Raw genomic sequence first — 23,835 nt, 5'->3', positions numbered from 1 at the left:
TGACAGTTCTTTTGAGTTGAGTCAGTCTCTACCAGGCAAAATCATGTAATGTTAGGATACATCCATTCTCCTGTTAAAGCTTTTGTGGAGAATCCACCGCGCTGTTTCAGATGCAATGTTTATGGTCATGCTGCAGCAGTGTGAAGAGGGAAATTCAAAGATGTGGGAAGTGTGCAGGAAGGCATGGGACAGATGATTGTGAAGTTTCGGTGGATAAAGTTGTCAATTTTAGGGGTGCTCATGTTGCTGGAGATCAGAAATGTCCGGTGCAATTGAGGCAGATTGAAATGGCAAAAAGGTCAGAGTAGTGCAGAGGGTGTCATATCTTGAGGCAGTGAAGAAAGTGCAGGAGGATGGGTCAAGGATGAGGGATCCTGAGAGGATCCCAGTGAATAGTAGATTTGTGCCAGTTCCGAGTGATAGGGTACAGAGTGAGTTATGCTTCAGTAAGGTTGGCTTCTTGACGTTCATTGCAATGGTTATCAACTGTACTGCAGAAGTGGAAACTAAATCACAGGAAATAGATGTTATGATGGCAGCTGCAGGTAAGTATTTGGGTACACAAGATTTGACTTCAGATGAGTTACAGGATGTGTTGAAGGGTGGTGTGCTGACCTCCCAGGCTGTTAGTAGTGGGTTGTTAATGAGTTTAGGTGGAAATTGCAGAGAAGTACCTGGGTGTATGAGATTTTACTGTTGAAGAGTTAATGGGGTGGTAATGTATAAGTTTATGAAATAGTGGTATATAGGTGAAGGGTTCGTTGGTGGTACAATTTTAGGAACAGGAATAATGAAGATAATTTAATATAGGTAGGCCATTACTGGCCTCAATGTAGTACAATAGGAGGCAGTGTATGCACCTTTAAGTTGAATGCGATCCCCTGACCCAATCCCAAAGAAGAAGATTTTAACTGCTGTTCTTAATATACCTCAGTGGCCTGATTGAGGAGAGGATGGATGAAGGTAAAAAAATGGCAGCATCCATGGAAATGTTGCTTGAATCTGAAAGTGCGGCAAGTGAAGTGTGTGACAATGAAAGGAAAATGGAGAAATTGAAGAATGGGACAAAATTAGCAAAAGTTATAGTGGAAGACAAAGATCGTTCCAATAAAGCCTTTTCAGTTGGACTGCGTTTTTTGGACAAGAAGATTCATTTGGGAGGTACATTTGTACTATCAAGGACCGTGAAGAGAGCAGTGGGAAAGGTGGATTCAATCAAAGTGACTAGAAGTGGTCTTGTTTTGGTTAATTATGGAGATGAAGAATAGATGCATGCACTGGATCTAGCAAAATTGCCCATGTCGGAAGAAACCTGTATTCATCTTCGGAGCAGGACCCTGCCAAAGGAGTTATATCTGGAGTGTCGTCATCTAGCTCTAACGAGTCCCTTTTTACTAAAGTCCCAGGAGTGGTCAGTGCATGTTGCCTGACCCTTATGGTATATGGAAAGAAGGATAAAAGACTATTGATGATATTGTTGATTGATACTATTGTGGTTTGTTTCCTTTATACAATGTTTCAATATTCTCAGAGCCACTTTGTTGATAAATGCTTTAATATTTGCATGTTTCTCTTTTTATACATTTAACCTTTAAATTTTACAAGGCAGGTCAGTTAAGAACAAATTCTCATTTACAATGACGGCCTACTCCGGCTAAACCCTGACGACGCTGGGCCAATTGTGCGCCGCCCTATGGAGCTCCCAATCACAGCCAGATGTGATACAGCAAGGATTTGAACCAGGTACTAGTGACGCTTTGCACTGAGATGCAGTGCCTTAGACCGCTGTGCCACTCTGGAGCCCAATCGGACATTTCCCCACCACTTTCAATGTACTATTTAGCGTTGTGTGACTACACTTTCCTCCCGTCTCTCTCAGCCTGAGGACCTTCCTGCCCCCACCTTTTCCTGGATGTTATACAGGGGTCTTCCCTTACTCTCCCTGTTCCACAACTCTTGACACTTATTTTTAACCACTGTTCCTTCCCTGGAGAATAATGCAGACAAGCAAATGCAAAAATAAGCTAAGAACACACATTGCTCTGCATTGAGGTTTTTCTTTGAGAATTTGACTACCCGTAAAACAGGTTTGACAAGGTGACATGTAAAGGGGCCTTAGCTCTCTTGGTTTAGCGGAACTGACGCCACTGCGCTCAACCATTAATAAACCCTGCCTATTTCTACAATTTATCTTAAAATCTAATGTTAAACCAAACCACAACGTTAACTTTATGACGAACCCTAAACTTATATTAAAGGCCCAAAAGTAATTTGTTTCCATTACGATATAGCCAATTTTGACTTTGTGGCTGAGCTAGCTCAACTCTGTGTTGTCTGTTCACACTGCTATGCTTTATCTTGGCCAGGTCGCAGTTGCAAATGAGAACTTGTTCTCAACTAGCCTACCTGGTTAAATAAAGGTGAAATAAAAAATAAATAAAATAGCTAGACGTAGGACCCGGGTTACAGACCTGGGGCTGCCATGGGAATAATTCATGTCCTGGATACGTTTGTTTCCAACGTTACTTCTATGTTCTGTAACGTTGCTCACTGCATGTCACAATTTAGTGCGCGACGACTGGGTGATGTAAAATGTAACAACTGAGAGGGTGTCAGTCAGTGTCACATTGTATCAACTTGACAAGAAACAGCGAGCTGGACCAAATGGATACGCATTAGCAGCTAACGTTAGCTGTTGTAGCTAGCTACATCCACCGCAGCATTCATTCAAATACTTTTAGCTGGCTGGTTGCCTTGCATTTAAACTCTTCACATTTGTGCGATCTGTTGTTAAAATAAATAAACCGACTAGCTAAGTGGTTAGCTAGCTAGCCAGATTGTAAACTACCTTGACGAAGAACGAGGCAGGCGGGCTGAGATGTCACGTTTCTCCTACCAGCAGATTGTTTTGTTGGCCAAGCAAAATACTTCCCAGAGTCGGGCATTGTTCCAGGTCCTTTCTTCTACTGGGAGATTTATATAGCGGTTGGCAACCAACTTGAAGGTGTATTACCGCCACCAACTGGACTGGAGTGTAGACCAGTGACAGTGAAGGTCTAAATCCTACCCAATAATAAATGCTACATCCCCTGAAGATTTCCACAGCGGTTCACTTAATCCTGTCTCTTCAACCCCATTACTCCTCAAATCTAATAACAATCGCTCCCCTTCTCTCACATATTTCTGGCACTGAAATAGAACATTGCCTCCAACTTCTCCTGACAATGATTACAACTCCCAGTCGGATGTTTCCCCACCACTTTCAATGTACTATTTAGCCTTGTGTGTCCCAGTCTCAGCCTTGTGACTCCACTTTCCTCCCGTCTCTCTCGGCCTGAGGACCTTCCTGCCCCCACCTTTTCCTGGACGTTATACAGGTGTCTTCCCTTACGCTCCCTGTTCCACAACTCTTATTTTTAACCACTGTTCTTATTAATCCCTTGGTTTATGCTTTACTGATCGACAAATCCATCTCAACATAAGGATGTTTAAGAGCCTGCTTGGTAATATCCATTTCCTCATTCCCCTCTACTCCCACATGAGCTGGTATCCCGAGGGAACATCACAAATTCTCCATCTGTTTTACCATATACAAACACTGCGAAACCTTGTACAAAACATCCTGTCTGCTCTGAGACACACATGAATTTAAGCTCATCAGTGCTGCATAGGAGTCCGAGCAGATGACTACCCTGTCTGGCCTCAACCTCCTCCACCCACTCTGGAGCCAATAGTATGACCAACAACTCCATTGTGTGAACAGATAAATGATCCGTTGCTCCTTTTGTCACTGCCACCCTAAACTCAGGAACACTAAAAGCTGCTCCTGTCCTCACAGTTTTAGGGTCCTTAGATCAATCTGTGAATATATTCAAGAAAGCATAGTATTGTGTCCTTAAATGTTAACTTACAACTGAATCTACTACTTCCTCAACATCTCTTAACCTCTCAAGCAATCCTAGATCTAACACTAATTGAGGAAGACACCAAGGTGGGATATCAGGAAGAACCACAGAGGGGATAAACTCCCTCCCAAACAACCCCGTCTCTCTCACCATGCAATTGTCTATCCACCCAAAGCTTGTACTCAGATGTTGTTCATGTTCCCAGCACTTTAGGAGCACCATTTTTGTAGGATGTGTAAACTTATGTCCTTGTAGATTTACCCAATATGTCATGAATAGCTGTTGTCTTCTTAAATTTAGCGGCATCTCTCCCAACTCTACCTGCATTGCTGCCACCACGGAGGTCCTGAGTGCTCCACGACATATTCTTAGGGCTTGGGCCTGGATTACATCTAACTTTTTTAAAGAGCTGCTGATCCATATGCTATACTTCCATCATCCATTGACCTTAAACAGCTCTATAAATATACAGTTGAAGTCAGAAGATTACATGCACGTTAGCCATATACATTTAAACAAAATTTTTCACAATTCCTGACATTTAATCCTAGTAAAAATTCCCTGTTTTAGGCCAGTTAGGATCACTATGTTATTTTAAGAATGTGAAATGTCAGAATAATAGCAGAGAGAATGATTTATTTCAGCTTTTATTTCTTTCATCACATTCCCAGTGGGTCAGAAGTTTACATACACTCAATTAGTATTTGGTAGCATTGCCTTTAAATAGTTTAACTTGGGTCAAACGTTTCAGGTAGCCTTCCACAAGCTTCCCACGATAAGTTGGGAGAATTTTGGCCCATTCCTCCTGACAGAGCTGGTGTAACTGAGTCAGGTTTGTAGGCCTCCTTGCTCACACATGCTTTTTCAGTTCTGCCAATGCATTTTCTATAGGATTGAGGTCAGGGCTTTGTGATGGCCACTCCTATACAGTGCCTTGCGAAAGTATTCGGCCCCATTGAACTTTGCGACCTTTTGCCACATTTCAGGCTTCAAACATAAAGATATAAAACTGTATTTTTTTGTGATGAATCAACAACAAGTGGGACACATTCATGAAGTGGAACGACATTTATTGGATATTTCAAACTTTTTTAACAAATCAAAAACTGAAAAATTGGGCGTGCAAAATTATTCAGCCCCTTTACTTTCAGGGCAGCAAACTCTCTCCAGAAGTTCAGTGAGGATCTCTGAATGATCCAATGTTGACCTAAATGACTAATGATGATAAATACAATCCACCTGTGTGTAATCAAGTCTCCGTATAAATGCACCTGCACTTTGATAGTCTCAGAGGTCCGTTAAAAGCGCAGAGAGCATCATGAAGAACAAGGAACACACCAGGCAGGTCCGAGATACTGTTGTGAAGAAGTTTAAAGCCGGATTTGGATACAAAAAGATTTCCCAAGCTTTAAACATCCCAAGGAGCACTGTGCAAGCGATAATATTGAAATGGAAGGAGTATCAGACCCCTGCAAATCTACCAAGACCTGGCCGTCCCTCTAAACTTTCAGCTCATACAAGGAGAAGACTGATCAGAGATGCAGCCAAGAGGCCCATGATCACTCTGGATGAACTGCAGAGATCTACAGCTGAGGTGGGAGACTCTGTCCATAGGACAACAATCAGTCATATATTGCACAAATCTGGCCTTTATGGAAGAGTGGCAAGAAGAAAACCATTTCTTAAAGATATCCATAAAAAGTGTCGTTTAAAGTTTGCCACAAGCCACCTGGGAGACACACCAAACATGTGGAAGAAGGTGCTCTGGTCAGATGAAACCAAAATTGAACTTTTTGGCAACAATGCAAAACGTTATGTTTGGCGTAAAAGCAACACAGCTGAACACACCATCCCCACTGTCAAACATGGTGGTGGCAGCATCATGGTTTGGGCCTGCTTTTCTTCAGCAGGGACAGGGAAGATGGTTAAAATTGATGGGAAGATGGATGGAGCCAAATACAGGACCATTCTGGAAGAAAACCTGATGGAGTCTGCAAAAGACCTGAGACTGGGATGGAGATTTGTCTTCCAACAAGACAATGATCCAAAACATAAAGCAAAATCTACAATGGAATGGTTCAAAAATAAACATATCCAGGTGTTAGAATGGCCAAGTCAAAGTCCAGACCTGAATCCAATCGAGAATCTGTGGAAAGAACTGAAAACTGCTGTTCACAAATGCTCTCCATCCAACATCACTGAGCTCGAGCTGTTTGGCAAGGAGGAATGGGAAAATATTTCAGTCTCTCGATGTGCAAAACTGATAGAGACATACCCCAAGCGACTTACAGCTGTAATCGCAGCAAAAGGTGGCGCTACAAAGTATTAACTTAAGGGGGCTGAATAATTTTGCACGCCCAATTTTTCAGTTTTTGATTTGTTAAAAAAGTTTGAAATATCCAATAAATGTCGTTCCACTTCATGAATGTGTCCCACTTGTTGTTGATTCATCACAAAAAAATAGAGTTTTATATCTTTATGTTTGAAGCCTGAAATGTGGCAAAAGGTCGCAAAGTTCAAGGGGGCCGAATACTTTCGCAAGGCACTGTACCTTTGACTTTGTTGTCCTTATTAAGCAATTTTGCCACAACTTTGGAAGTATGCTTTGGGTCATTGTCCATTTGGAAGACCCATTTGCGACCAAGCTTTAACTTCCTGACTGATGTCTAGAGAGTTTGCTTCAATATATCCACATCATTTTCCTACCTCATAAAGCTATCTATTTTGTGAAGTGCACCAGTCCCTCCAGCAGTAAAGCACCCCTACAACATGATGCTGCCACCCCCGTGCTTCACAGTTGGGATGGTGTTCTTTGGCTTGCAAGCCTCACCCTTTTTCCTCCAAACATAACGTTTCATCAGACCAGAGGACATTTCTCCAAAAAGTATGATCTTTGTCCCCATGTGCAGTTGCAAACCGTAGTCTGGCTTATGGCGGTTTTGGAGCAGTGGCTTCTTCCTTGCTAAGCGACCTTTCCGGTTATGTCGATATAGGACTCGTTTTACTGTGGATATAGATACTTTTGTACCTGTTTCCTCCAGCATCTTCACAAGGTAATTTGCTGTTGTTCTGGGATTGATTTTCCCTTTTCCCAGCAAAGTACGTTCATCTGGGTTGGCGCCCCCCCTTGGGTTGTGCCGTGGCGGAGATCTTTGTGGGCTTTACTCGGCCTTGTCTCAGGATGGTAAGTTGGTGGTTGAAGATATCCCTCTAGTGGTGTGGGGGCTGTGCTTTGGCAAAGTAGGTGGGGTTATATACTTCCTGTTTGGCCCTGTCCGGGGGTGTCATCGGATGGGGCCACAGTGTCTCCTGACCCCTCCTGTCTCAGCCTCCAGTATTTATGCTGCAGTAGTTTATGTGTCGGGGGGATAGTGTCAGTTTGTTATATCTGGAGTACTTCTCCTGTCCTATCCGGTGTCCTGTGTGAATTTAAGTATGCTCTCTCTAATTCCCTCTTTCTTTTTTTCTTTCTCTCTCTCGGAGGACCTGAGCCCTAGGACCATGCCTCAGGACTACCTGACATGATGACTTCTTGCTGTCCCCAGTCCACCTGGCTGTGCTGCTGCTCCAGTTTCAACTGTTCTGCCTGTGATTATTATTATTTGACCATGCTGGTCATTTATGAACATTTGAACATCTTGGCCATGTTCTGTTATAATCTCCACCCGGCAGCCAGAAGAGGACTGGCCACCCCACATAGCCTGGTTCCTCTCTAGGTTTCTTCCTAGGTTTTGGCCTTGCTAGGGAGTTTTTCCTAGCCACCGTGCTTCTACACCTGCATTGCTTGCTGTTTGGGGTTTTAGGCTGGGTTTCTGTACAGCACTTTGAGATATCAGCTGATGTACGAAGGGCTATATAAATAAATTTGATTTGATTTGATCTGTAGGAGACAGAACGCGTTTCCTTCCTGAGCGGTATGACTGCTGCGTGTTCCCGTGGTGTTTAACTTGCATACTATTGTTTGTACAGATGAACATGGTACCTTCAGGTGTTTGGAAATGGCTCCCAAGGATGAACTAGACTTGTTGAGGTCTACATATTTTTTCTGAGGTCTTGGCTGATTTTTATTTATTTTCCCGTGGTGTCAAGCAAAGAGGCACTGAGTTTGAAGGTATACCTTGAAATACATTCACAGGTACACCTCCATTTGTCTCAAATTATGTCAAGTAGCCTATCAGAAGCTTCTAAAGCCATGACATCATTTTATGGAATTTTCCAAGCTGTTTAAAGGCACAGTCAACATAACGTATGTAAACTTCTGACCCACTGGAATTGTGATCAGTGAAATAATCTATCTGTAAACAATTGTTTGTAAAATGACTTCTTGTGTAATGCACAAAGTTGATGTCCTATCCAACTTGCCAAAACTATAGTTTCTTAACAATACATTTGTGGAGTTGTTGAAAAACGAGATTTAATGACTCCAACCTAAGTGTATGTAAACTTCTGTCTTCGGCCTCCCGGGTGGCGCAGTGGTTAAGGGCGCTGCAGCGCCAGCTGCGCCATCAGAGTCCCTGGGTTTGCGCCCAGGCTCTGTCGTAACCGGCCGCGACCGGGAGGTCCGTGGGGAGACGCACAATTGGCCTAGCGTTGTCCGGGTTAGGGAGGGCTTGGTCGGTAGGGATGTCCTTGTCTCATCGCGCACCAGCGACTCCTGTGGCGGGCCGGGCGCAGTGCGCGCTAACCAAGGTTGCCAGGTGCACGGTGTAGCCTCCGACACATTGCTGCGGCTGGCTTCCGGGTTGGATGTGCGCTGTGTTAAGAAGCAGTGCGGCTGGTTGGGTTGTGTATCGGAGGACGCATGACTTCCAACCTTCGTCTCTCCCGAGCCGTACGGGAGTTGTAGCGATGAGACAAGATAGTAGCTACTACAACAATTGGATACAACGAAATTGGGGAGAAAAAGGGGTTAAAAAATAAACAAAAATATATAAAATAACTTCTGTCTTCAATTTTATCTATATAATTTTCAACATCATTCTATCTATTCTATCATATTATTCTATCCACTCAATGCCTGAAAAGCAACGCATCACGTTCACGAAATTGGGGAGAAAAAGGGGTAAAAAAATATATATAAAAAAACTTCTGTCTTCAATTTTATCTATATAATTTTCAACATCATTCTATCTGCCCCCCACTATTTTCTTTCCTTTGACAACTACTCTGTTAATATGCTCTACCCATGTCATTTAAGTGTCAAACTAGACCCCCACCCTCTCCAGATTCCTTCCATCCAACTTCAAGTATATTTCCTCCCTATCCTTCCTTCTACATAAAAACACAGTCTGTGTTTTCTCAACTGAAAACTTGAAGCCCCACCTCAGGGACCACTGCTCTACTTCACTAATCTCTTCTTGAACTCTTCTGGTTGTATGGGTAGTATTTCTCCCTCTCTTCCATAGCGCTCCATCATCTGAAAACAGTAACCTCTCAATTTCAGGTCTTACCTTAGAGAATACATCATCAAATCATAATGGAGAACGACAAAGAACTAATGACACTTTCCTGGGGGGTACCATTATTCACCTCATAGCTTTCTGACATAGAGCTCCCCACCCTCACTTGTATTGATTGCCCAAAAAGAAAATCCTTTATCCAGTTAAAAACCCTTCATCCAACCCCCATGTTATCCAGCTTGATAAGTAGGCCTTCCTTCCTTCCACATCATATCGTAAGCCGGCTACCATCACCTCCTTATTAGTCTGTCCCTTCCGTATGAATGACTCAATGCACAGTACAGGATCCGTCGTTCCCCTGCCTTTCCTGAACCCACTTTGATCTGGTTACATTAGTCCTTAATCTCCAGAAAGTAAGTCAGCCTTTCCGTTATCATCCTTTCAGGCAGGGAAAAGGCTAGTAACATCATCCGGGAGATCAGGAAATAGGTTGACCACAGGAAATCCGATAGGCTAAAGTACAGTCAAGGAATTGGCAAAATGCGTCATTAGTGAGGCAGAAAAAAACTTTCATACACAGGAGATGTAAATTGCAGGGAAACCTAGCGCGCTGAATAGAAGTATGTCACACAAAAAAATACCTCATAATGATGGGTGCAAAGAACTGAACTAAATAGTGTGTGATAATGACGTACAGGTGTGTGAACAGGTGAACAGAATTCAGGTGATTGGGATCTGGAGAGTGAGCTGCATTCAGGGGATCTATGTGTTTGAGAGTGTGGGCTGGAAAGTGAGCTGCGTTCAGGGGATCTACGTGTTTGAGAGTGTGAGCTGGAAGCAGACGTTACACTGTGGATCTAGAAAGATTGAAGAAGTTTCATCTCAATGTCCCCTCCCCTGCATGAACTCTTGACCATTTCTATTCCAATGTATCTCTGAGAACTAATAGGATGTCCAGCTTGTACAAAATGAGCAGCAACTAGATTTTTTGCTTCACCTGTCCGTATATTGCTGCGGTGCTCACTGATCCATGTCATAAGGCTTCTACGGGTTTTCCCTATGTAAGACAGACCACAAGGACATTTTAACATGTAAATAACATTGGTGGACATGCAGGTAATCAGGCCCTTGATCTTAAATCTTTGTCATGTACGGGGTTGGGTAAATGAGTTGCATTTGTACATAAAGCTGCATTGAGCACATTGGCCACATTTGTAATTACTACTGTCTTTGTAAAACATTTTTACAATTCATCATGGATCAGAGACTTGAATTGATCAGTAGGGTGACTTGGGAGTCTTTTGTAAAATTCCTCATCACAAAGTTGTCTCAGAATTTATTTTTCATAGTCTGCTGCATTTAGTATCACTATTGCACCTCCTTTGTCGGCAGGTTTTATAATGATACTGGAGTCATTTTTCAGTTCCATAAGAGATTCTTTCTCTGCTTTGGACATATTGTGGAATACCTTGTATTATTTTTTTCTTAGCCAGGAGATTATGCACATCTTTCTCAACTAGGCGGCAATATGTTTCAAGAGAGCGATTTTTTGGGGGTGGTAAAAATGTGCTTTTCCTCTTAAAATATGTACTTTCCCTTGTCATGTCCACAGGGCGAGAATCAGGTTCATTGTCATTCAATGGGAAATGGGAAAAACATTGGCACTGTTTCCTGTCAGGTTACTAATTTCGTTCAATAGATTAACATTGGCAGGTGCATAGGGAGCAACCTATGATGTTGGGACAAATGATTACCGTGTCTTGCTCGTGGGTGGGGTGGGGACTTCGAGTGTTGCCCGAAGCCTGACATTTTCCTATGTCAGTCCTGTGATCCCAAGATACTTTACTGCCTGCTCCACTATGATCTTCAGCTTCTAAGTTCTCAATTGTAATTTTTCTGTGCAATTGATTGCTGCTGTCACAAATGTAACAACCTTCCTCATGTCTCCTAGCATTCTTGTGTTCTCCCCCATTCTGTTCCCTCCATCATGCCTAGCCTGCATCTCAATCTGCCCTGGCATACCAGCTCTTCCAGGTGCCCTGCTTGTTTCTGCGTGAACTACCTTCACTGCTTCTGCATACGAGATGCTACGCTCACTCCTCACCTTCTGCACTTCCATCTATCTTTTCATCACTGAACAGCCCCCATACACTACACTATGGGCGCTCCCACAGTTACAGCACTTTAACTGGATCCCATCTCCACATTCCCCATATGCATGTTTTCCCCCACACTTCGCACATCTCCTTTTGCCTTTACACACCGTCACCACATGCCCAAACCTTTGACATTTATAGCAACACAATGGTTTCGGGAACATATGCTTGCACATAGTAACTTATAAACCCAATCCTACATTTTTCTGGCAGTACTGGATATTCAAAGTGTAGTAGCACTGACAAACTATCCACCTTCTTCCCATCTCGTGTCATCTGGAGGCACTTTACCTCAATAAGAGAGCCTCCCATCAAGTGGTCCTTTATTTCTTGCATGTTAACAATTTCTGGAACTCCTGTAATAACTCCCTTCACCCACTTCCGTCTTGTTTGATCCGGCATGCTACTGTCAACCACACGTTTACATCCTAATAAAAAAATCGAAATCAAATCGAATGTTATTTGTGACATGCTCCGAATAAAACCGGTGTAGACCTTACAATGAAATGCTTACTTTCAAGCCCTTAATTAACCAACAATGCAGTTAAGAAAAATAGATAAGTAAAAAAAAATATATACAGGGGGTACCGGTACAGAGTCAATGTGCTGGGATCACCGGTTAGTTGAGGTAATTGAGGTAATATGTACCAATCATAGATAATAAACAGAGAATAGCAGCAGCGTAAAAGGGGAGGGGCAATGCAAATAGTCTGGGTAATCATTTGATTAGATATTCAGGAGTCTTATGGCTTGGAGGTAGAAGCTGTTGAGAAGCCTTTTGGTCCTAGACTCAATGGTGTGACTCCACCTTGATCCTTAAATTTCACCAACACCTTGAACTCTACTTCTCTCAGTACAACACTGCGACCCGAACCTTTTCACTACTCTCCTCTGACAAGACCTGCAAAGGCTCCTCAGGCGTCCTCTTCTTCTTAAACTTTACTCTTACTATACCTCCACCTTTTCCCACTCCACCACAACATTCCATACCGTCCTCCTCAACTCCTGACTCCCCTTCCTTTCCATCCATCTCTGCTCCAGTCCCCGCCCAGTGTTGCTCAACCACCTCCACCGGATTTCCTCTCCGTTTCGTTTATCTTTGTTCAAATCTATTATCTTAGCTATATTGAACAATCGTCGTTTATCTATCCTAATTCACCAAACGCAAACAGCTTTCAGCCGTGGTTTCTCTAGACGCCTCCGTTCCACCCTGCGTCACACACAGTGCTTCCCTACAATTCAGATGTCACAATAACAAAAACGCTCTAACCACCAGGCTACCCTGCTGCCCGCTCTGTGTGCGTCACCAAAGATATCCCACTAAACATGGAATCAAGGGGTGTTGGATGCTCTGGGTTGATTGGAGCGTTCTGACCTCACAACAGCAGTCAAGCACCTTAGCTAGCTAAAGTTGGCTAACTTTCTAGCTACTTCCAGAAACAAAGAGAACACTTCACACTGAAAATTGTAATTGCCCTAGCAGAGCAGGTTAGAATGTTTTAATCTTATCTAGAGGGTAAGTCACTATAACTGTGTTATGGCAACAACTGAATACATTTTTTGCCGATGTTTACTTACACCTGTCATAACAACCGAGTTTCTCAAACCAGAGTACTCTGAAATCGGAGTAGATAGCCAGAGTGAGTTTACGAACCCTCTGTGACCTCCATATAACTTAACAAGGAAGTTGACTACAAATTCAGAGTTGCCAATGTCTCTCCTGTGATTATCTCCACAGAACAAAGGGACAGGATCTAGTTTATAACCCAGCCCTAGCGTGTGGTTGACCAATTAGAAGTCCTTGCAGTACAACTGGGCCAATGGCCAAATAACAAGTATCCTATTTCAGGCTCACTGTATAGACAAATTCCTCCCATGTCTCTGACCCATTGACAAATAACTCCCTATTACAGAAAAAACACTATTTCCATTGATCGTTAATTCTATTGACTTCTCATCTTCTTGACCTCTCGTACTCTGTCTCTGCGTTGGGTATTTATCTTCTATATATTCTTATATAGCCTACCTACAGTATAGGCTACATAGTACATAGGCCCACTGTATATATTTCAATGATATTGAAATACTATTCATGTTCAATCACTTGAGTTTTATTTTGCTATTTGGCTATTGTCTGTAATTTTTGCCTCCATATATTTCATGATGTGTAGCCTAATGTGCAAATCTTGATTTAGTGCATTATTATAGGATACGCATTAAAATAAGCAGCCTCAATAATTGCAACCATAGGTGATACCCACTGGGAACACAATGGTTGAATCAAGTTGTTTCCACGTAATTTCGTCAAATCACATTGAACCAACATGGAATAGACGTTGAATTGACGTCTGTCCCCAGTGGGTAATAGGTCTATAGGAGCTGGTCCGTGGCCAGTATTGTGTAATAATTCTAATGTCAAGGTAAGGAGAATGAATGGAGAAAGCTGACCCAAGATATATTTTCACCTAATAGCTAGAAATATTGAGTCGGGTTATTCTAATGCTTACCCTATAATAATGCACTCAATCACAGATTTATTTGGCACATCATTGCACACATGTTGTTACACATGAAATACAGTGGGGCAAAAAAGTATTTAGTCAGCCACCAATTGTGCAAGTTCTCCCACTTAAAAAGATGAGAGAGGCCTGTAATTTTCATCATAGGTACACTTCAACTATGACAGACAAAACGAGAATAAAAAATCCAGAAAATCACATTGTAGGATTTTTAATGAATTTATTTTCAAATTATGGTGGAAAATAAGTATTTGGTCACCTACAAACAAGCAAGATTTCTGGCTCTCACAGACCTGTAACTTCTTTAAGAGGCTCCTCTGTCCTCCACTCGTTACCTGTATTAATGGCATCTGTTTGAACTTGTTATCAGTATAAAAGACACCTGTCCACAACCTCAAACAGTCACACTCCAAACTCCACTATGGCCAAGACCAAAGAGCTGTCAAAGGACACCAGAAACAAAATTGTAGACCTGCACCAGGCTGGGAAGACTGAATCTGCAATAGGTAAGCAGAAATCAACTGTGGGAGCAATTGTTAGGAAATGGAAGACATACAAGACCACTGATAATCTCCCTTGATCTGGGGCTCCACGCAAGATCTCACCCCATGGGGTCAAAATTATCACAAGAATGGTGAGCAAAAATCCCAGAACCACACGGGGGACCTAGTGAATGACCTGCAGAGAGCTGGGACCAAAGTAACAAAGCCTACCATCAGTAACACACTACGCCGCCAGGGACTCAAATCATGCAGTGCCAGACGTGTCCCCCTGCTTAAGCCATGTCCAGGCCCGTCTGAAGTTTGCTAGAGAGCATTGGGAGAATGTCATATGGTCAGATGAAACCAAAGTATAACTTTTTGGTAAAAACTCAACTCGTCGTGTTTGGAGGACAAAGAATGCTGAGTTGCATCCAAAGAACACCATACCTACTGTGAAGCATGGGAGTGGAAACATCATGCTTTGGGGCTGTTTTTCTGCAAAGGGACCAGGACGACTGATCCGTGTAAAGGAAAGAATGAATGGGGCCATGTATCGTGAGATTTTGAGTGAAAACCTCCTTCCATCAGCAAGGGCATTGAAGATGAAATGTGGCTGGGTCTTTCAGCATGACAATGATCCCAAACACACCGCCCGGGCAACGAAGGAGTGGCTTCGTAAGAAGTATTTCAAGGTCCTGGAGTGGCCTAGCCAGTCTCCAGATCTCAACCCCATAGAAAATCTTTGGAGGGAGTTGAAAGTCCGTTTTGCCCAGCAACAGCCCCAAAACATCACTGCTCTAGAGGAGATCTGCATGGAGGAATGGGCCAAAAGACCAGCAACAGTGTGTAAAAACCTTGTGAAGACCTTTGACCTCTGTCATTGCCAACAAAGGGTATATAACAAAGTATTGAGATAAACTTTTGTTATTGACCAAATACTTATTTTCCACTAAATACTAAATACTTTTTTGCCCCACTGTATTGCCGTTTACCTCAGCTCATTGGCTATCTGCCCAGCTAGATTTCAAGACGATCAGTGGTCATTGAGTTAAAATACAGACAATCAACGAAACAGCAGTCATATCATTGGTGCACAATGATGTCATTACTTGTTGTCTTCAAATCGGTTTCTTTCAGTCAATACGTCCCGCGAAATGACCCATTATGTTTGGTTGTGTTACAAACAAACCAGTTGATTGCAATGAAACCAAACATGACTGGAAAAGTCACGTTTAGTGTGTGTATTTACATCGAATGTGTGTCGAAAATGGAATGAGACGGAATTCACAACACAAGCGGTTCACAAAATGTTTTGTGTTAGGCTATAAAAATGGATTTTATCAAACAAAAGACCATTCATTGTGTAACAATGAGCATTGGGATTGCAAACAGAGGAAGATCGTCAAAGGTAAACAATTTATTTTATTGCAATTTGTGATGTTGTTACGCCTGTGCTGGTTGAAATAGTTTTTTTTCATGGGGCTTTGTTCTCAGATAATCGCATCGTATTCTTTCGCAGTAAATCCTTTTTAAAATCTGACAACGCAGTTGGGATTAGCAAGATTCTAGGCTTTCGACCCATGTGAGACACTTGTATTTTCATGAATGTTTAATATGACTATTTATGTAGAGATGTTGTCGAATTTAATCCTGCTAACGGGTTCGGAGCGCAGAGAGGTTAACTGATTTGCCTAGTTAAAGTAAACAAATAATAATTTGCAAAGACATTGGCAACTTTGTATTTGCAGGCAACTTCGTTCCCAAGTTATCTGGGTTGATAGTATGTTTAGCGAGATCTTCGAGTGTTTTTGGTCCGTGCATCAGTCTAATGATCTAATAAACTCATATAATTTGAATAATATTTTATTCATTTCAGTCTCTCAAGTACTCCATTTTCTGATCCACTCCTTTAAATTGAATAATAGAAAACTGTTTTATATTAATAAATATTCTACAATGTAAAATTGTTTTTCCCAATTTATCTTTATTCGTTTGAAAAATTATTATTTTTATATTTTGTGGCTGGGGAAACGTGGTTCAAGTATGTGGATCATGTGGATGCTATCACTTAAATTCGGGGGGAGATTAGCCTTGCCTACACTGTACAATGAAGTGGTAAATTAATGTGGTCCTAATTAGTGAGTTTAATAATAACGACCATGGCGCGATTCAAAACAAGCGAAGGGTCTGACATAGAAACACAAACCATACTACCTGATGACTGATAACAAAAGAGTGATATATAAAGCGTGAGTAATGAAGTCCAGTTGTGACTGATGATGAGACGCAGGTGTGCGTAAAGATGTGTTGCCAGGACTGGAAGTTAGTAGACCGGTGACGTCAAGCGCCAGAGCAGGAGTGGACATGGAAGTCACACACATTATAAACAGACCTCAATTTCTTGACCGACCCTTGCTTAATCCAGTTGACTCTCCAATAGGAAAAATGTGTTTCTCCTTGCTCCCTCAGAACAACAGATCTATACGTGCTTTATTTCAAAGGGATATTCTATCCATTCCTTATGTCACAATTTACTTGAATACATTTGTCAATAATATCTGTTGGGAAAAAGTCTGGTTATTACTACACAAATACCTGCTTGTTAACCAGGTCAAAGAAGTCTCTTTCAGAATGATCCATAAGTATTACCCTGCGAATCATTACCTGAAGAAACTCAAAAAATACATATTAACATTAGCTGTACTTTTTGGGTTAAGCATCCAGAAACATTTTTTTTGCATTTATTTCAGCATTTTCTACAAGTAAAGAATTATGGAAAGATATTGATAGTTTGTAATTGTTAATATTCTTTATGACTTAACTATAAAAATGAAAAAGAAAACTATTTGACCTCATATCTAATTGTGCTAATGGAAAATGTCATATTCATAAATGTAAATTCAGTATACTTCTTGTTTGTATGCTGTTTTTTCTGCAATATAAAAAAAGAATATTCATACCAAAAAAACTAACAATTTAACTAAGAAGGAAGTCACACGCACGTCCACCAGATATACCCAAAGCAATGCTGTACCATTCTAACTGCCATGGAGTGTTGTCAGGACACCGCATGGAGTTAACTCTCTTGGTACTGTCACTAGCTGTGTTCGAATACTCATACTAACCGCACTAACTTTATTATTTGTGACGTGAATTGAGTATGTATAATGCTTATTGGCCATAGTTAGCATGCCAAAAGTTCCCGGATGTCGTACTAAATTTGCCAAAATACGAAGTATACATGCAGTGGACATTATTTCCATGCTTTTAAGGCCCCGTAATGCAATATTTCAGAAAATGGGCATGGCTTCATAACTTTTCAGATTTGAAGAAAATGGCTGAAAATATACAGCCGAAGTCCGACGAGAGCGGATACAAATTCATTGCTTTCACTAATTATGAAAATTGTTCAGAAAATGTTGAGCAATGTGCATAGCATTACAGCAGTATGTACTTTACCGGTATGCTAACTAGTTACTTAATGTTAGTTGGCTACTAATACATCGAACTTGTCAGGTAGTATATTAACTATCTGCTATCAAACTAACTACCCAACATTTATTGACTTGATTATTCACATGATTCTTAGCTAAGTGCTATAGTCATTGTGCGTTTTGATGGACATAGCCAGAATTAACTATCTACTCCTGATTTCAGAGCACTCTCGTCTGAGTGTGCCAGAGCGCAGAATAACTGCTGAATTTACGAATGCTCAACACCTGTTGAATATCTCCGATGTCAGTAAACGTCTACAAAAAAAAGTGTAATTAAATTGTTGCCAGCAGCACAGATAGTCAGCAATGCTCTGGATAACATGAAAACAGCCCAACCAGCTCTGTTAGGTCAAGTAAAATGGCCAGAGTGGAAGTAGCTAGCCAATGTTAGCCAGTTAGCTTGCATGCTTGACTGCCATTGAGCACTCAGATTTTTTATTTATTTAAGCCTTATTTAACCAGGAAAATCCCATTGAGACCCAGTCTCTTTTTCAAGGGAGACCTGGCCAAGAGTACAATGTGCAATGGTGGGTGAGTGACTTGGCGTTTGTAATAAAGCTCAAGGATGCATGATAAACAGAGTCCAGACTCTGTAAGACAGAGGAGGTTGCATGCATATACAACAAATCACCATAATCAATTACAGAGAGAAAAGTGGCCTGAACAAGCTTCTTTCTAGCCATAAGCGGGAAGCAAACCTAATTACGAAAATACAAATCAAATTTCAATTTAAGCTTTGTCACAAGATTATCCACATGAAGTTTAAAGGGCAACTTGTCATCCAACCAAATACCTAGGTATTTGTAAGATGACACTTTTTCAATGGATAAGCCACCAGATGTGACAATGCTAACGTTCTCTGGCAGAGTTCTAGCTCTGGAAAATGTCATGCATTTCGTTTATTTGTTTATTCAAGACCAGTTTGAGACTATAAAGGGAGGCCTGCAGTGACTGAAAAGCCGTCTGGAGCTCGTCAACAGCCTGAACCAGAGAAGGAGCACATTCATATATAGCTGTATCACCTGCATATAGATGTAACTTTGCTGGTTGCATCCCATTTCCCAAATCATTAATACAAATTGAGAACAACACAGGAGCTAAAATGGAAGCCTGGGGCACACCTCCATTAATCTCAAGAAAGCTAGACTTGTGATTGTCAGTATATACACATTGTGTTCTGTCAGAAAGATAGTTCCTTAACCAATTTACTACCCCTTCACTGAGACCAATGTTTCTGAGTCTACCAATCAACAGTTCAAGGTTCAACTGAATCAAAGGCTTTGATAAATTCACAAACAGAGCAGCACAACTTTGTTTTTTATCAAGTGCATTAATGACGTCATTTGCCACTGCCATAGCTGCAGTTGTAGTGATGTGCCCTGATCTAAAGCCAGACTGAACCTCGCTCAGTATGTTCTTTTCAATTAAGACGTTTTTTTAACTGTGAGTTCACAAGGGATTCATAGACTTTGGCCATGATAGGGAGTTTAGAGATAGGACAATAGTTATTAGCATCTGAGGGATCTCCACCCTTTAACAGTGGGAGGACATACGCTGATTTCCAAATGCTGGTTATGGAATTGGTAAAGAGACTCAAGTTGAAAATGTGAGCCCTACTCCTAGGCCAGAGCGCCCAGTGTGCGCTCTGAATGCTCCGAGAGCAAAACGCTCTGAATTTATGAAAGGACAATCTGACAACTCTGGATTTAGGAACGCCCAGAGCGCCCTCTGGCACTCCAGATTGATTTTACGAACACGCCCTAAATCGTAAAACGTTTAGCTAGTAATTTGTTATGCTAACAAGCTAGCAAGAGGTTGCAACAGGATCCATTTCCAGTCGACAGGCGAACGGCTAGTACTCTCAACTCGTTTACAGTATACTAAGGGTACGTTCGTAAATTCACTCTGGAGTGCCAGAGAGCGTTGTCAGATCATTGTCAGGTTGTCCATTAGTACCCTCACAGCACCCTCACCTGAGAAGTAGAAATCAAATGGAGATAAACTGGGAATTGAATAACTGCAGTTGACATTTCTAAGTAAATGGAAGAATACTCTTATTGCAATGTGGATGGCTCTTAAAAGAGCCTTTGGTTGTGCATAGTGTAGTCTATGGTGTTGCCAGGGAACAGCACCCTCTTTGAAGAAGTAGGAGGTGAAGATCTCCCTTACACAGATTGCCTTTCTTGCTACGTTGTTGGTCCCCATCCTTGAAACATCCTGCCGAGCAGCAGACATCTCCCCTAGTACATGGCGGCAAGCTGCAGGTCCCCTCCTGAAGTTATGCAGGACACAGGTAGCCTTCACATGCCTGAATTCCTCCAGGAGGCAGTCCCAGATGGCCCTGGTCATTCAACCCTGCAGTGTCCTACATGGTGCCCTACATGGTAACTGTAGGCAATCATTTTGAAGGAATCTACAGTTACAAGGTATATGTAGGAATAATGTAATTATTAGACTTTTACATCACCAGGTTATTGTGGATTACTAAAGTATAATATCCCTGATAACAAATCATGATAACATTGGATAGATAAATGCATGTGACAATAGCAGGATCATGTCAAGGATAGCATCACAAATTAATACATGAATACAATTTAAAGCTTGACGATGAGTTGATCATTTGAATCAGCTGTGTAGTGCTAAGGCAAAAACAAAAAATGTGCACCTCTTTGATTCTCCAGGGCCAGGACTGAGAACCACTCCTCTTAAATGGGATCTCTTCATCTGCAGACAGGCTTTCACAGCTCTCTGTATCTGAGGACTGAAAATCTCATAAGAAACAGACTTCATTAAACTCAAATTAGACCGCACTGAATATTATGTTACTATTATCTCCGTCTTCACTTCTAGGGACTGGAACTACACAAAAGTACCAGCCCTATCCAGAATAGCCTTCTCTCTCACTTTGACGGTTGGGGCTGCTATCCTTTCACCCTCCTCCATGGCTGTAAGCTAGCTACCTATAAATGCATTTGGAGTTTTTTTTTACAGTGAATAATATATCAAGATAGCTAGCTAATATGAAGTTAGGTAGCTGGTGATATTTAATTAACTTTGCCAGCTACCTATACAGTATGTGAAGTTGACTAGATGGCTAGCTAGCTACGTTAGCAGCTCATTTGAATTAGCCTGCACTGTAGCTAGTTAGCTAATAATACATCGATTTTTAAAACATTTTCTAAATGTATTTACTTACTTGAATAGGTTCTCCTAGCCTTTTGGATGATTGGAAACAGGGGAGCAAAGTTAGTCACCAGAGAATTTCAGAGCATATTACTATTTACCTGAGAACAAATTCATGAAATGGAGAATGGATTAAACTATTTTACCCATTTAATAACCAGACCTTCATACAACTTGCTATGCTGAATTCTTGATGCACAAATGATACCATATGCTGCCAACATGCCCACAAGTGAGCCACTCTGGGTGGCCTAAGACGCACGCGTGCTAGTGTACAGGAGCCGTATATAGTGTACACGGGCATTAAATGTCAATAGCTCTACACTACGGTGCAAAACAATTTCGTTAAGATTTTCATCCATCCTCACATTAAATGCTGACATTTCTGTCAACAACTTACACAAGCAAAGGTCATGTAGAGGAGTAGGAAATGAATATTGATTGACATTTTAGTGTTTCAATCTCAAATATTGCAAATGGCAGTATCTTTCTCATAATCTTCATAGCCTATAGGCTACTCCACAATCACATCAACATCATCATCATCAATCATCAATATCACTGCCATTTTTATTGGCTTGGACAAAGGTTTTGATACGGTAGACCATTCCATTCTTGTGGGTCGGCCAAGGAGTATTGGTGTCTCTGAGGGGTTTTTGGGCTGGTTTGCTAACTACCTCTCTCAAAGAGTGCAGTGTATAAAGTCAGAAAATCTGCTGTCTCAGCCACTGCCTGTCACCAAGGGAGTACCCCAAGGCTAAATCCTAGGCCCAAATCTCTTCTCAATTTACATCAACAACATAGCTCAGGCAGTAGGAAGTTCTCTCATCCATTTATATACAGATGATACAGTCTTATACTCAGTTGGCCCCTCCCCGGATTTTGTGTTAAATGCTCTACTACAAAGCTTTCTTAGTGTCCAACAAGCTTTCTCTACCCATAACCTAGTACTGAACACCTCCAAAACAAAGGTCATGTGGTTTGGTAAGAAGAATGCCCTTCTGTCCACAGGTGTGATTACTACCTCTGAGGGTTTAGAGCTTGAGGTAGTCACGATCTGCAACAAATACTCAAACTCTGACAGTTTTATCTCAATCTCTTCATTCAAAGACTCAATCATGGGCACTCTTACTGACAGTTGTGGCTGCTTTGTGTGATGTATTGTTGTCTCTACCTTCATGCCCTTTGTGCTGTGGTCTGTGCTCAAATCTGTTTGTACCATGTTTTGTGCTGCTACCATGCTGTGTTGTCATGTGTTGCTGCCTTGCTATGTTGTTGTTTTAGGTCTCTCTTATGTAGTGTTGTCTCTCTTGTTGTGATGTATGTTTTGTATTATATATATATATATATATATATATATATATATATATATATATAATATATATATATATATATATATATATATATATATATATATATGCAATTTATAATTTTTAATCCCAGCCCCCATCCCCGCAGGAGGCCTTTTGCCTTTTGGTAGGCCATCATTGTAAATAGCAATTTGTTCTTAACTGACTTGCCTTAAATGTTAAATAAATACAAAATTTAAAAAATAGCCTATATGTAAATGAAAATAATTGATTTATGAGAAAAGCATATTCATTTCTTCATGTTGTTATGTTTCTCATGCTGAGGGCAGTATAGAGCTGATTTCTTGCATTTCATAGAATGGATAAAAGACCTCAATGAAGAAAAAAAACGTCGTCTTTTGTCACCTGTGTGAAGCTAGCCACAATAACGATTATCCACAATAGTTGCGTTTGCGGTTCTCCTTCATAATAAAGGTCCCTCAATGAAAGTCATGCAAACGGATACAAATTGTGAAACCATGCCATATTTGGACTACATTACCCGAAACAGGCTTGGAATGTGAATAATTGTGTTCTGTGGGTAACACTGAGTTGACTCGTATCCCATTTATTCCACAATCCATAGATAAGGCTGTATAGTGCAATATGAAGGTTAATACACACAATAGGCTGGATAGGGAGGTGATTCCCCACAGTCAAAGTCCCACAATAAGAGCTACGATGCTAATATTTGTGTAAACTCATCACAATTAGGGTTAGGGTTAGGGTTCTGTGGGTGTCGCTGTGTCGACCAATACCCCATTTCATGGATCCCCAATCCATAGGTGTGAAATATATTGAGCTCCAAAAGTGTTGGGACGGTGACACATTTTTCTCTGTTTTGGCTTTGCACTCCGGCACTTTGGATTTGAAATTATACAATAACTATGAGGTTAAAGCGCAGACTGTCAGCACTTTCTAATACTTGAATACACATATAAGTGAATGTTGTCCCAATACTTTGGGTCCCATAAAATTGAGAGACTGTGTACAAAAAGTGTTATAATTGCTAAATGGTTCACCCGATATGGATGAAGATACCCTCAAATTAAAGCTGACAGTCTACACTTTAACCTCTGCGTGATTGTATTATTTAAAATCCAAAGTGCTGGAGTAGAGAGCCAAAACAACAAAACATGTGTCACTGTCCAAATACTTTTGTAGCTCACATTAATGCAATTGAAGTTTAATACATCAGTGAGATTTCAACAGATTTTTGAATGTCAAATTAACTAATTATTGTCTTTTGTCGAATTTATATAATAACATTCTAACCTTGTTACTGGCATTATCCAGTCCAAATATTGCATGATTCCACTATTTGTATCTGTTTGCTTCACTTTCA

General features: G+C 41.2%; 1 protein-coding gene across 2 annotated transcripts in view; it reads right to left on the bottom strand.

The window, feature by feature from the left end:
• The window catches only part of snupn (snurportin 1), a 34,285-nt gene extending 31,321 nt beyond the window's left edge, over nucleotides 1–2,964 (bottom strand). Inside the window, exon 1 of one of the 2 annotated variants that reach the window (XM_021564755.2) lies at nucleotides 2,849–2,964. Coding sequence is in view for 1 of the 2 variants with exons in the window: in XM_021564748.2 (XP_021420423.2) it covers nucleotides 2,472–2,497 (26 nt within the window). In the remaining variant the exon portion in view is untranslated. Of the gene's footprint in view, nucleotides 1–2,471; nucleotides 2,749–2,848 lie in introns of those variants that run through there. The other variant, XM_021564748.2, reaches the window with a different exon arrangement.
• Nucleotides 2,965–23,835: the final 20,871 nt, after the last annotated feature.

Source organism: Oncorhynchus mykiss, chromosome 2 (genome assembly GCF_013265735.2).
Source record: "Oncorhynchus mykiss isolate Arlee chromosome 2, USDA_OmykA_1.1, whole genome shotgun sequence".
NCBI classification, from domain to species: domain Eukaryota; kingdom Metazoa; phylum Chordata; class Actinopteri; order Salmoniformes; family Salmonidae; genus Oncorhynchus; species Oncorhynchus mykiss.
The sequence above is the reverse complement of the archived record's forward strand: the minus strand, read 5'-3'. Positions and strand labels throughout refer to the sequence as shown.